General features: G+C 36.0%; 1 protein-coding gene and 1 long non-coding RNA gene across 10 annotated transcripts in view; both read right to left on the reverse strand.

The window, feature by feature from the left end:
- Nucleotides 1-715: 715 nt before the first annotated feature.
- Nucleotides 716-6494, reverse strand: LOC141386320 (uncharacterized). The gene is made up of 2 exons (XR_012408069.1): nucleotides 2112-6494; nucleotides 716-2063 (listed from the first exon to the last, which is right to left on the reverse strand). It is a non-coding gene; the product is annotated as an uncharacterized lncRNA (long non-coding RNA).
- Nucleotides 6495-7445: 951 nt separating this feature from the next.
- Nucleotides 7446-14158, reverse strand: part of gabrg3 (gamma-aminobutyric acid type A receptor subunit gamma3) — a 234214-nt gene continuing 227501 nt past the window's right edge. For 5 of the 9 annotated variants that reach the window (XM_009302568.5, XM_073954342.1, XM_073954346.1 and 2 more), the window contains one exon: nucleotides 7446-9148. In XM_009302568.5, the coding sequence (XP_009300843.1) occupies nucleotides 8870-9148 (279 nt within the window). In that variant the 3' untranslated portion in view covers nucleotides 7446-8869. The remainder of the gene's footprint in view (nucleotides 9149-14158) is intronic. The other 4 variants (XM_068222011.2, XM_073954348.1, XM_073954343.1 and 1 more) reach the window with 1 other exon arrangement.

The following is a 14158-nucleotide window of genomic DNA, read 5'->3' on the forward strand; positions in this document are numbered from 1 at the left end:
AATACCCTTTCTTAGCAGAAAGTGCATGTCTTATAATACTTTAAAATACTGTGTAATGACTGTGTATTATTTGACATGCATTTGCCCTATCAGTATACAATAATACCATTTTAGTTTATATTTTGCTGGATTAGGATCTGATCGGAAGTATGGCAGTTTAAACAGTTTTATAGCCACTAGAACAATATATTCCAACGCAATCTTATGGCAAATACTGTACGGTGATAACTTTTTGATTTACTGGATAATTTGTATGAATTTGTACAATCTAATTGGTACAATTTTCTCACCACCAAATGGCAGTTGGGTTTAGGGGTGGGTTGGGTGTTACTACTTTTTAAAATCATACTTTTTCGTATGACTGAACTCGTAAGATTTAGCCACTAAACTGACAAAACGTAAAATACTTAAGTTTTCTTGTTAGTTCAGGCTGATATGGTCATTAGAACAAAAATTTCTCCCTGTCCCTGCTTTAAAAATACACCAAAAAGCGCATACTTCAAACTTGAGTTCTAGGAACCAAAGAAAAGGCTTTTTCTAGGTGTAAGCCTCCAATGATACACGTTGGTACTTTTAGAAAGAGTACCATCTTTGTGATAGCATTTGCAATTTTTTCTTAGTGTTAATCAAAAGTTAACGTAATCAACTGCTTAATTTAAAAGAATCAGCTTAAACAGGAAAGAATTTCTGAAAAAACAAGAGGGTGAGTCAATACTGTCAGAAAATTCATTTCTGGGTGCACTATCCCTTTAATAGGGCTGATAACACAGAACAATGGGTATTTTGATACACAGGCACTGAGGCTGTTATTGGCAGCTGCTGAGGCCAAAATCAATAGGGAATCGACTTGAACATTCTTGTACATCACTATAACTGGACTGTGCGCTGTTAATTACAGCGTTAGATGAGATGGTGAAAAACCAGATGAATAAATAAAAAATTAAATCTTCCAGCTAGCAAAGGAAACGTGCTCCTACTTACAAAATACCTTTAATTCATTGTAAATACATAGAACTAAGTCACTTATAAAGTGCAGGTAAGATTGCAGTGATATACAGAAATGGGAAAAAAAGAAAACAAAATTTTATTTCACAACTTCTGATTCACCTCTGCACTTTACAATTCAATTATAAAAAGAACTACATATATGAAAATAGCACAAGAAATAGAAATGAGTTCATAGACAGGCCAAAAACTCACATAAACCCTCTATTTTCAAATCCAAATGACAACCCCACTGACAACACTGCACATCGTGAGCACTCACAAACCATAGAAACATGAGAGAAATACACACCAAATTGTTATTGTAAACACAAAGCAATAATCTACAATGAAAGGTTGGGTGTTAATGCGAAAAAGAAATGTGCCTGCGTGTGACAAGGGCAAAATATACTTTTTTTTTAGTAAGCGATATCACTATTAGTACAGGTGTGATATTTCCCCACCCAAAACAGTACAGGCCACTGACATTAATTTAGATTGCTACTGATCTGACCACTTTAAACAAAAGAGGTTCTGACACTTTCATAAATGAGGAATTATGGTGGAATATCCTGTACTGTAGTGCATAAACAAATCCTAAAACTATTGAGCAAGATGAGTAAAACAAATGGGGGAGCCATCTTCACTGCAGATCAGTGAATGGGTTTTCTTTGGCATTCAGCCTTTAACGGACGACCTGCACTTTGAAGGTTTTAATAATCATACTGCATGTAAATTTCAAGGATGTAAAAGAGATAAGGGACAAAAATGGCTGCTTTTGAACTGGATTTATCCGGTCTGCCCGGAATGTGGGAAGGATGGAGTTTGAGTGTTTGGTGAATGCATGTTATATATCATTAAGGATAGCATCTCTAAAGCATCTCTCCACCCTCTAAAAGGTCACTTGAATGTAGAAATCTTTTGCAGCAAAACAAAACAAAAACAACTCAACATTATATTTGTTGCACTGAAAAAAAAACCCTGGCTTAAATGGTTAAGGCCCAATCCCAATTCTATCATTGTACCCCTTCCCCTGTGCCCTTGAAACAGAGTCTTAAGGGGAAGGGCAAAATTTATACCTATAAAATTTATACCTATATAAATTTCATATATTTCAAAATTTATACCTATAAAATGGGACACCATGCACACGTTATCATACAGTTGATGACATAAGACAGAATTATAACCCCCAGAATTATAACTCATCTCTGATAACTGATTTATTTAATCTTTGCCATGATGACAGTAAATAATATTGTTTTAGATATTTTTCAAGACACTTCTATACAGCTTAAAGTGACATTTAAAGGCTTAACTAGGTTAATTGAGAAGGTTAGAGTAATTAGGCAATTTATTTTATAACAATGACTATCAAAAAATATATATATCTTAAAGGGGCTAATAATTTTGTCCTTAAAATGGTGTTTAAAAAATGTAAAACTGCTTTTATTCAAGCCGAAATAAAACAAATAAGATTTTTTCAGAAGAAAAAATGTTTTTAGACAAACTGTGAAAATTTCCTGGCTCTGTTAAACATCATTTGGGAAACATTAAAAAAAAAAAAAAAAACAATTCAAAAGGGGGCTCATAATTCTGACTTCAACCGTATGTCATCGCAATCTCTTGCTTCATAAGAGATTGACAATGGCGAAGGATGATGAAACTTTAATACATTTATTTTGTATGTATGAATTTGTTTAGAAATTTTGGTTCGACTTTAATCTTTTAGTTTAAACGAAATTATTTGTTATTACTCTTTGTTAAGATGTTATTAATCTTTACATTAATCTATAGAACTAATCTTTTTTTTTATACATAAACAAAAATTCATGGCTTCCATCCCTACTTTTTAAAAATTTTAAACCCTTTTGGTTTTTGAGGGTGGTCATGAAAAATCTTTGTTTCCTAAGCCTCAAGCTAAAGAGAATCAGGACAAGGAGTAAAGGGAAGGGCTAGATATCCCTCGAAACAAAGATTTTTTTCAGGACCACACTTGAAACCAAGGGGTACCAAAATTTCCCAGAATACACCATCTAAAATGGTAGCATGGCTGCACACGAAAGTCAATAGATGCACAAATTAGTATTTTTTGTCATTATTATACATTTTTACAACAAACATGCATGTTTTAAAACATCCATATAACTGCGTTCATGTTATAACGTCATGCTTAAAAAAAATAAACTAAATAAAAAATAAAAAATAAATAAAACACAAAATTTTGCTATCTATAATCCCTAATAATAATTCCTGTGTAGTAGTCCCACAAAATTTTGTCACTCGATGACACTCGAATACCCTGTCAGAAAAGTCTAGTGGCTGGGAAAGACCTTTTTACATTGTATGGATTGTGTGTATTCATACATGAATATGGCCACGGTGTAAATATACAGTACAATTACAAGTTTTTGCCACATAATTTCATTTAGTTAACATAATATATTGTCACCTTAGAATTATAAGGTTCTATCTGACATTTTTATCAAAATTGAGGTAATGACATATCCTTTTTACATGACAAATTATTTACATTATGGGATGTTTTAAGTTGTTTACATTTTAGGACTTTTTATTTAAAAAAACAAATGTTACACACATACTGTTTGCTATGGAATGCAAAAACTTTGAAGCTCAATATCTCAAAATCATTAAGAACGCAGATAGAACCTTATAATTCTAAGGTGACGATATACCTTCAGTGATTTCCTAAAGATAAAAACCAAAAAAATAACGCAACTGCAATAACTACAGCAGTCATGATCGTCAATCGCATATAAAGCAAGAGATCTTGAATAAATACGATGACGTGTGCAGGTGTTGTGATGCTGTCCCATTTCTTAGGGATAAATTTTGGCCCTTCTTCTTCACACTGTTTTAAGGGCCAAGCAAAAGGGGACGGGGTTTTGGGGTGGGGGGGGGGGGGGGGGGGTTTGTACAAAAATAGAATTAGGTTTGGGTCTTAATATGATATCCAGGAGTCACTTGAAATACTTTAAGGGCTAATGCACAATTTCTATTTCCTTCCTCGGAGCACTTCGTCATTGGAATTAATGTCATTATTAGGCCACTATAAAAAGCAGTGTAATTGGATTTAATTCCAGCATATGGCTTTAGGTAACTAACATGAACTTTTGGCAATGTCAGATTTGTCTGGGTGTGAAGAGCAAAAAAAAAAAAAAGGCTGCTCTCGATCGATGGTTGAACTGCAACAATGGAAGTTCTAGCACCACTATAAATAAACAGCTAATAATTATTGTACGTCAAACTGAATTTAACAGCTGCAATAACAACATGTTGAAGCACTCACAGGTAATCATCAAACAAAGTGGATTGACACCTTCAAGAAGCCACAACGAAGAAAAAAAAGGTCACTACTTACAGTAGCATCATGAAATGCAAGAGGAGAATCGGCTTGGCAGCAATTCACAGCACATTTCTGGTTATTCAGAACATAGCGAGACAATCTTTGAAAAGATCACCTTATATGAGTACACGTCAAAAATAAGATCAAATAAAAACGTGACTTCAAAGATTAAAGTTATACAAAGTCCACAATGACGGGCGGAAAATGATTTGATTGATTAAATACTGATGTCTTCTGAAGGGTCAGATGGAAAAATGTTCCATTGAAAAGAAAGAAACACATGCTACAGTCAGTGAGGAGGAAAATAACAACAATATTGCCTCTGGTGTGCATCACACGCATTAACATAGTACCTATGAGACAATAATGATAATGAAGGTCACGACTACAAAATAATTAATCAAGAAAAAAAAGCTTAAGATTGCCTCAGAATGTTTTCAGCTAGTGTGAATCCTTTGGTAATGACTATAATTTGAAGTAGATACCTTATATTAATCCATTTGTCTTTCTCTAATGGATCATCTCACAGCATCTCTGTGCAGGTGACCCTAAGGCAACACAGTAACAACTCTTATTGTGAATTACAGTTCGGTAATGAGCACAGTGATTATGTAGGGTTTATAACTGCAGTGTGCTGAAAATTGCTTGGTAACACTTTACAATGCATTTCAATTCTCTTACATAAGCTAATGCATTAGGTAGCATGAAATAACAATAAACAATATACTTACAGCATTTGTGAATTGAAGTTTGTAATCATTTAAACATACCCCAATTCATTTTAATGTGGATAAATTATGAACACAGATCAGTGACTATCGGTATATTAATAAAATGACAATAACCTAAATCAATTAAGGCTGTTAAAATGTTGTTTATTGTTACTGAATTTATGCATGTGAAAAAAAAAAGTTGTAAAGTGTTATTTATTGTTTTGATTCCGAGTATTAATTATTAATTTGACACTTTATTTTATCAGCAAGTGGATAGTTCACTCAAAAATAATTGTCATTATTTACTCACCCTCGTTTCACCACAAAGCCTTCATACAGTATGCCACATTGAAATCCAGTAAAGTGGATAAATGGTCTTGTTGACAAATAAGTAAGCCCAGTGTTCGAAAAATACTGCATAATAATATTTATATACAATGAATGAAATTTTAGTAGACGTCTGGTTAGTGTGATTTTGCACACCATGATTTTGCCAAGTACGATGCGATCCTGGATTAGCATCTATGCTGATCCTGGAACATTATTTTTGTTCAAAAATGTAATCCATATCTATTCCCTACCCCTGAACCCGACCATAAGTGTAAATTATCTCCAAAACCATAGGTGAAATAATAGTTAGATAACAATCATATAGAAGTGCATAAAACTAACCGCAAGCCTAAACTTAGCATAAACGATAAACATATCCCTTAATTCTGATTGGCTGATTGGAATGTTGTTCCAGGATCAACAAAGACATTAATCCAGGAACATTCCCTACTTGGGGAAATCAGGTTAGCGGTGTGATTTCACCATGTAAATCATGTTCCTTAATTAACAACTACACACACAGGCCACTTTATTAGGAACACCTTACTAGTACTGGGTTGGACCCCCTTTTGCCTACAAAACGGCCTTAATCCTTCTTGGCATAGATTCAGCAAGGTACTGGAAATATTCCTCAAAGATTTTGCTCCATGTTGACATGATAGCATCACGCAGTTGCTGCAGACTTGTCGGCTGCACATCAATGATTCGAATCTCCCGTTCCACCTCATCCCTAAGGTGCTTTATTGGATTGAGATCTGGTGACTGTTGAGGATGTTACAGTGAACTTATTGTCATGTTCAAGAAATCAGTCTGAGATAATTTGTGCTATGCTGTCTGACATGATGTGTTAATCTTGCTGGAAGTAGCCATCAGAAGATGAGTACACTGGTCATAAAGGGATGGACATGGTCAGCAACAATAGGTACGTTGTGGTGTGAACATGATGCTCAATTGGCACTAATGGGCCCAAATTGTGCCAAGAAAATATCCCACACAGCATTACACCACCACCACCAGCCTGAACCATTAATACAAGGCAGGATGGATCCATGCTTTCATGTTGTTGATACCAAATTCTGACCCTATCATCCAAATGTCACAGCAGAAATCAAGACTCATCAGACCAGGCAACGTTTTTCCAATCTTCTATTGCCCAACTTTGGTGAGCCTGTGTAAACCGTAGCTTCAGTTTTTTGCTCTTAGCTGACAGGAATGGCACCCGGTGTGGTCTTCTGCTGCTGTAGCCCATCCGCCTCAAGGTTGGATATGTTGTGCTTTCAGAGATGCTCTTCTGCATACCTCGGTTGTAACGAGTGGTGATTTAAGTTACTGTTGCCTTTCAATAAGCTCGAACTAATCTGGCCATTCTCCTCTGACCTCTGGCATCAACGAGCCATTTGTGCCCACAGAACTGCTACTCACTAAAATAGTTTTTTTCATACCATTCTCTGTAAACCCTAGAGATGGTTGTGCGTGAAAATTCCAGTCGATCAGCAGTTTATGGAAGTCTCAGAACAGCCCATCTGGCACCAACAACCATGCCACATTCAAAGTCACTTAAATCACCTTTCTTCCCCATTCTGATGCTCGGTTTGTACTGCAGCAAATTGTCTTGACCATGTATTCATGCCTAAATGCATTGAGTTACTGCCATTTGATTGGCTGATAAGAAATTTGCATTAATGAGCAGTCGGACAGGTGTACCTAATAAAGTGGCCAGTGAGTATGTTGATCCTGAAACAACATTCCAATCCGCCAATCAGAAATAAGTTTACGTTTACAGTTTATGTTAGGTTTAGGATAATGTTCTTCTACAGATTGTTATCCAAATATTATTCCTCTCTGATTTTCGGAATGATTTACAGGTATGGATTATTATTTTTTTTAACAAAAGACGATGTTCCAGGATCAACATCGATGTTAATCACACCCACCTGGATTTTTTTCTGTAAGTCTTGCATAAATAAATTATTAAAATAATTAAATAAATTATAATCTTGACCCATATACAGTATTCAATTCAATTCATGATTATTTCCATAGATTGTGTCAAAGCAGCTTAACATAGACATTCTAGTAAATTGAAACTGCCAGCCCAGTTTTCAGAGTGAAGTTCAGTTTAGTTCAGTTCAGTGTGGTTTAGTATGATGGTGAATATAGTATGATAAAATCTTCATTTCAAATGAACTATCCAATGTATGCAGTGTGACCCAAGCTGCAAGTGCCAAATGTATTGCCATATCATAGTATGGGGCTGTAGATACAAGTCCAAGACAGGATAAAAAAAATCTGCAAGTAATTATATTTTTAAGTTCCAAAGACACTTACTTTCCTTGATTTGCTTTGGGTGGTGTTGATTTTGCCATTTTTGTTTTTGGTGTAGACACAGATAGCTGTGCCAACTCTAGCTGAACTGAAAGGTAAGAGTCTATGGAACTTAAAATTCATTCTACGCATGCACATTTTACCCAATAGATTGATATAATATGCATTTCAAAATAAAATATAAAATACTATATAATATATTACTTTGATCTTTACTTACTTTCTTTTGTGTGTAAAATTATGCTATAAAAATCTAGAAATATATGCAAACTTTTGCAATCTACCTACCGATTAAATTCCAAATATTACAAAATGGATCTACTCTCTCGCTGTTATTGTGCTGATTCAGGGTAGAGCTTAATACTATCATATGTAACATGCAGCGACAATGGGTTCTGACATGTTAAATGCATTAAAATAATGGGTGACTATAACTAAAACTTGAATAAATCCAAAAGAAAACCATCAGCGCTCAGTCAAGACCAGAAGATGCTCCTGCCATCATTTCTAAGATTTCTCTGCCTGATGGCTTCTCCTCCAGTTGAAGGCACTATAGATGGCTCTGAAAGCTCTGCTTACATGAAAGCCGGTCTGGTTTTGACTGATGGCTGGATGACATGTTCCCATTCAAGTGAACGATCTACCAGGATTGTAAGAAACACCAAAAGTCAGGGGGTCACATGCTATGCAAGGCATTTTTTTTAACTTACGCTGTCTTGGCCTAAGGATTTTTCGCACCTTGACTTCTTACAGTTGTTCTCTCAGCCATAAAAAGGACGAGATTGTGTGAGAGGAACATTGTGAATCTGTTTTTTTTCCCTGGTACCTGAAGAACAAAAGGCAAAGATCTCTGCCAGAGAATTGCAACCACTTAAAGAGCTTGTAGCAAAATCCATCCTGACCATATAAAAACAGCCTGGTTTTAAGGGTTTTGATTTATCTGCTGTAGCTTTCGGTTTCTGTGGTCTCATTTGTCACTTTCGTCTTCTACAGGAGAAGTCCTTGAATCACCACAGCTCAACTTTGATAACCAGTATCCGCTCTTTTGTTTTAAAACATACCTTGAAAAGTCCTGGTTTAGTCCATGCTTCGTTTCTGCTCTGACAGAACCAAAAGTCAAGTCTGTTGCTTCATGAGGTGTGTGGGAATGCTAAAGATACAAGTAGCCTACCCAGTAGACAACATTGAACAATAGGAAAGAGGTGGGAAAGAAGACACGAGAGTATGCATCGAGTTCCAGGATGTCTATATGCACACGGCCCTTTCGCCACGCTCCATCTTTGCACTCCTCGTAGCAGCAGAAGAAACTCTGGCAGTCTTTTCCGTCCAGGCACTCATAAACGCAGGCATCGTCAAACTCCTGCCAGTACATGGAGTTGTTGAGAGTGATAACAGTGGGAGGAGGACCCACGTCCAGTACCGAGTAGTTCTGTAGGACAAAAACAACACACTTACAATCTGAAGAACTCATTTTTGCAATATGCAAAAAGAAAACATGAAATATGCAAATAAGCACTTGAGTAGAAGTACAGATATGCTAAACATATTACTCCACTAAAGGTATAAAGTTCTAAATATGAAAGTTAAAGATGCAATTATATTTGAGTTCTACTCTATCCTCCTCTAATAATAACCCTTGCATTAGCTGCTCTATATATCTACCTATCTGTCCATTTGTCTGTCTCTGTTTGTCTACACCAGATATGCCCAAAGTAGGGCCCAAGGGCTAAAGTTGGCCCATTGTAACCCTTGAGTTGGCCCACCATCACATCTGAGAAGAGAGGAAGAATGATAGAGGGGGATGGGGAGTTATTGCTAAGCTACAAAAAAAAAAAGTAACTAAATGTTTCAATTAAATGTTGTAAATGAATCCGAGTTTTTAAAATATAAATACTAGGGTTGCACGATATTGGAAGAATTACACATTGCATATTTTTTTTATTCTGCAATATATATTACGATATAAATACAATTTTACTATGATTTGTAAAGTAACTTGGATTGTAAAGCATTTTTAATTTTAGATTGATTTGGAAGATTATGTAGAGCAGTGGTCACCAAACTTGTTCCTGGAGGGCCGGTGTCCTGCAGATTTTTGCTCCAACCCTAATCAAACACACCTGAACAAGCTAATCAAGGTCTTACTAGGTACTTGAAACATCCAGACAGGTGTGTTGAGGCAAGTTGAAGCTAAACCCTGCAGGGACACCAACCCTCCAGGACCGAGATTGGTGACCCCTGATGTAGAGGAATGCCTAAAATATGATAATCTACAAGCATAGATAAATTCAATAAAGGAGAATCAAAATCAAGGCAAAAACTAGTGTAACTCACTTCTGTTATAGATTCGATTTTTGTTTTTACTTAAGTTCATTATAAAATGTAAACTGGTATTAGTTCTCATAATGCAATGTTTTCAGGTTATGTTTAAATTTTATTAATTAAATTAGGAAATTACTCATGGCAACTATAATTACCATTGGCCCACTAGTCTCAAAATTTTGGTTTTTGGCCCTTTATAAGAAAATGTTTTGGGACCCCCTAGTCTGCACACACACAGACACACAACTGGTTCTTCTGCAGCTCTTTGTGGAAGTTCAGTGGTTCTTTGACTCTTATAGAGAAGCCAGTTTAAGTTATATATAGCACCCGTAGTGGTTCTTTAGTTATTCTTTGAGGTGGTTAAGTTACTACATATCACTATCTTCAAAAATATAGGTGCTATGTAGCACCCAAAATAGTTCCCCTATGATTACAAGCCAAACAGCTGCTTTTAGTTCAATCGAATTCAATTCATGTTTATTTCTATAACACTTATACAATATAGATCGCGTCAAAGCAGTTAAACATAGAAGTTATAATAAATTAAAACTGTGTCAGTCCAGTTTTATAGAGTTTAGGTTCAGTTTAGTTTAGTCCAGTGTGGGGGAATTTTCACTGCTGGAAGTCCAAACAATGAAGAGCAAATGCATTGAAGTCCCAGTTAGCTAATGAGATTTAGCCCAATTTTTAAAGTGTACAGTATATGAATTTATTTAACATTTTTGATCTAACACTAATAATCTCTTTTCTATTCAATTTTTCTACCTTACAAGGCTTCAATCCTCTAAAAAACACTTTTAATGAAACATACTAACTATTGTTTGCATATACAAAATAAACAAACACAGAAAAATGCTTTGCACACAAACTGAGCACTGCCTTGCATCTCTGGGCGATTTCTAAAGTTTTTCTACAACAATAATTACAATATTCCACAAAATTAAAACAAATAAATGAAATACACCAGTGATTATGAGTGATTGTCTTTGCATTTTGTGTGCACTGTACACAATACATGACCCAAAAGAAATACAGAAGTGTATGCTCATGCATCTAATCTTTGCCGTAAGCAAAATAGAGCCTTCACAGGGAGCTGTCATTCAAATCGTAAGATCATGGTGGCTTTTAAGAGATTCCACTCACTTGAACTAACAGTGTTTTCTCCGGTGGGCAAGGCAAGTGTGACATCAGTCTCTCACAGGCAGGTACAGCGACCTCAAAATCTGAGCGTGGCTGTCTAAATCCTTCCTCTAAACCCTTTAGATCATACAGCTAAAACTCTCCAGCAATATTCTGACACTTATTCCCAGTTATTCTTCTCATTACTGTGACTACTAGCAAAGCATGGTAATTAAGCTGCCGAAAGATAATCTATGTGAGATCACCTACAGTATAGGGTGATATTTGTTTTGTGTAAAATTGCTATGGTAATTATCCGTGCTTCGGAGCAGAGATAAGATCTAATCAAAAAGAGTGATTGTCGAGAGTGGGGAAATTTCAACAGAGAGACACAATGAAGAAAAAAGTAAGATGTGCTTGCTCAACCATGATTTAGCATCGTATTATACAACTAAATCAGCCTAATGAAATCCTATTTCCATAGCATCCAAAGAAATCGCTTTTATCAAATACATAAGGAAAAAGAACTTCTGCCTGTATATGCTGGAGTAAAAGCCTATCACAATTTTTTTTTTTTTTACCAAAGTATAACACTTGTAGACTTGTAGCATAGACATTCTGCATTGAATGGGTATTATATGCATTATATAGTGTAAGGATGTAATGACTAACCTGACATATTCCACCCAGGCTCATTATTAAAAAGTACCCCTATATACATTTCTGGAAATCGCAAAATATGTCCCAGGAGTTTTTTTTTTAATTTTTATTTATTTATTATATATATATTTTTTTTTTGCAGTTTTTGTTTTCGTGAACCTACCAGAGGCAGCTGTGCATACTTTTTCAGATTTCAAATTTCTCTTACGAGTGCCATTCGCACCTGCTGTTCTCGCGTAAATCCACCAGAGGCCGCTGTCGACTGACTGACTTACCGATCTCCCCACCCATCGCCTTTCCTAAACCCAACCGATAGGGTTTTCAAAAGCACCAATTGACCTGTTCACCCCCTTCCCTAAACCCAACCGAAAGTGTTTTCAAAAGAAATCCAGAAAAAGAAAAGCCCTCGCCTAATTTTAACCATGTTTTCAGATCTTACCACATTCTCACCCTGTTATATTACTTTACTTATTTTTGCCTTTTGTTTTTGTTCTACCTGCTTTCTGGAACTAATCTTCACCAGACTTGAACCCTGTCGTCAACTGCTCTTAGCGTTTTAAGTCCGCTGACGTACATGGCGAGCTACTGGGCAAACTGGCAACAGTGTAAATGCCGTCAACATGGCGGGAAGTGATCAGCTGGTAGTGCGAAAAAAAACAGAAGCCATAGGCAGTGTTATACTGCACCGTAGCATTCGTTTTGAAAATGTAATGCAGCAATACATAGCTCTGGCTACATAATTCACACTTTCCAGGAATGCCTACAGGAGTACATTTTCACAACGAGCCTGTGTTGATATTAATACCAGATAACTTGACTCAGACTGGTCAATCATTGCTGTGTATACAATAAATATGCATGAAGACACTCTGTGTAAAATATTAAGCAGCACAACTGTGTATGCTATACAACATTGAATATAGTAAATACATTTTGACCTGAAGTGGATAGTGTCTGCTTTAATTTCAGCTTTGTCATAGACATAATTATTAGCTATCATGTGAAATTCATTCATTCATTCATTCATTCATTCATTTTCCTTGGCTTAGTCCCTTTATTCATCAGGAGTCGCCACAGCGGAATGAATCGCTTACTTATCCAATATGTGTTTTACACAGTGCCCTTCCAGCTGCAACCCAGTACTGGGAAGCATCCATACACATTCATTCACACACATACTCTTCAGCCAATTTAGTTTATTCAATTCACCTTTAGCGCATGTCTTTAGACTGTGGGGGAAACCGGAGCACCAGCAGGAAACCCACACAAATACGGGGAGAACATGCACACGGATCCGGGGAGAACGTGCACACTCCACACAGAAATGCCAGCTGACCCGGCCGGGAACCAGCGACCTTCTTGCTGTGAAGCAACAGTGCTAATCACTGAGCCACCGTCTCACCACATCATGTGAAATTGTAATTATTTTTTAAATAACGCCCAAATGCTGTTTAATAGAGAGTTTTCCTGCAAAAAACACAACAGTTTGAATAACATATTTATTTTAACAAATTTCTTTTGTTTTTGCTATGACAACACATGATAGTTTACTTGTATTTTACAAGATACAGTACTATCATTTAGCTTAAAGTTTAATTTAAACACTCTCTTCATTTGGTTTAGATAGTTTAATTAGACAAGTTCATTGTACAACAATGTTTTTTTTCTGTAGTTAACATAAAACAGGGGCGAGGCAGTGGCGTAGTAGGTAGTGCTGTCGCCTCACAGCTATAAGGTCACTGGTTCGAACCTCGGCTCAGTTGGCGTTTCTGTGTGGAGTTTGCATGTTCTCCCTGCCTTTGAGTGGGTTTCCTCCAGATGCTCCGGTTTCCCTCACAGTCCAAAGACATGCGGTACAGGTGAATTGGGTAGGCTAAATTGTCCGTAGTGTGTGTGGATGTTTCCCAGAGATGGGTTGCGGCTGGAAGGGCATCTGCTACATAAAAACTTGCTGGATAACTTAGCGGTTCATTCCGCTGTGGTGACCCTGTATTAATAAAGGGACTAAGTCGACAAGAAAATGAATGAATAACATAAAACAATTTAAGAGGGCTTTTAATATTGACCTTGAAAACTTATTGAACTAACACTGCCTCAAGAAGACAACTATAATAAAATTTATGCTTATAGTGCAAAAGTATTCATATTCTTTTTTTATTCTATAAAAACACACTGCAAAACACTAAAACTTTTTAATCTATTCTTTATTCTTTGTATGTTTTATAGATATATTTTTAGACTATTATTCTATAACAATTAATGATAATTAATGTTAATTACACAAACACACAAAGTAAAACTTATATCAAAGCTATCATTAAAAATCCCTTGAAAATAC

This window comes from Danio rerio, chromosome 6 (genome assembly GCF_049306965.1).
Source record: "Danio rerio strain Tuebingen ecotype United States chromosome 6, GRCz12tu, whole genome shotgun sequence".
Taxonomy (NCBI): Eukaryota; Metazoa; Chordata; class Actinopteri; order Cypriniformes; family Danionidae; genus Danio; species Danio rerio.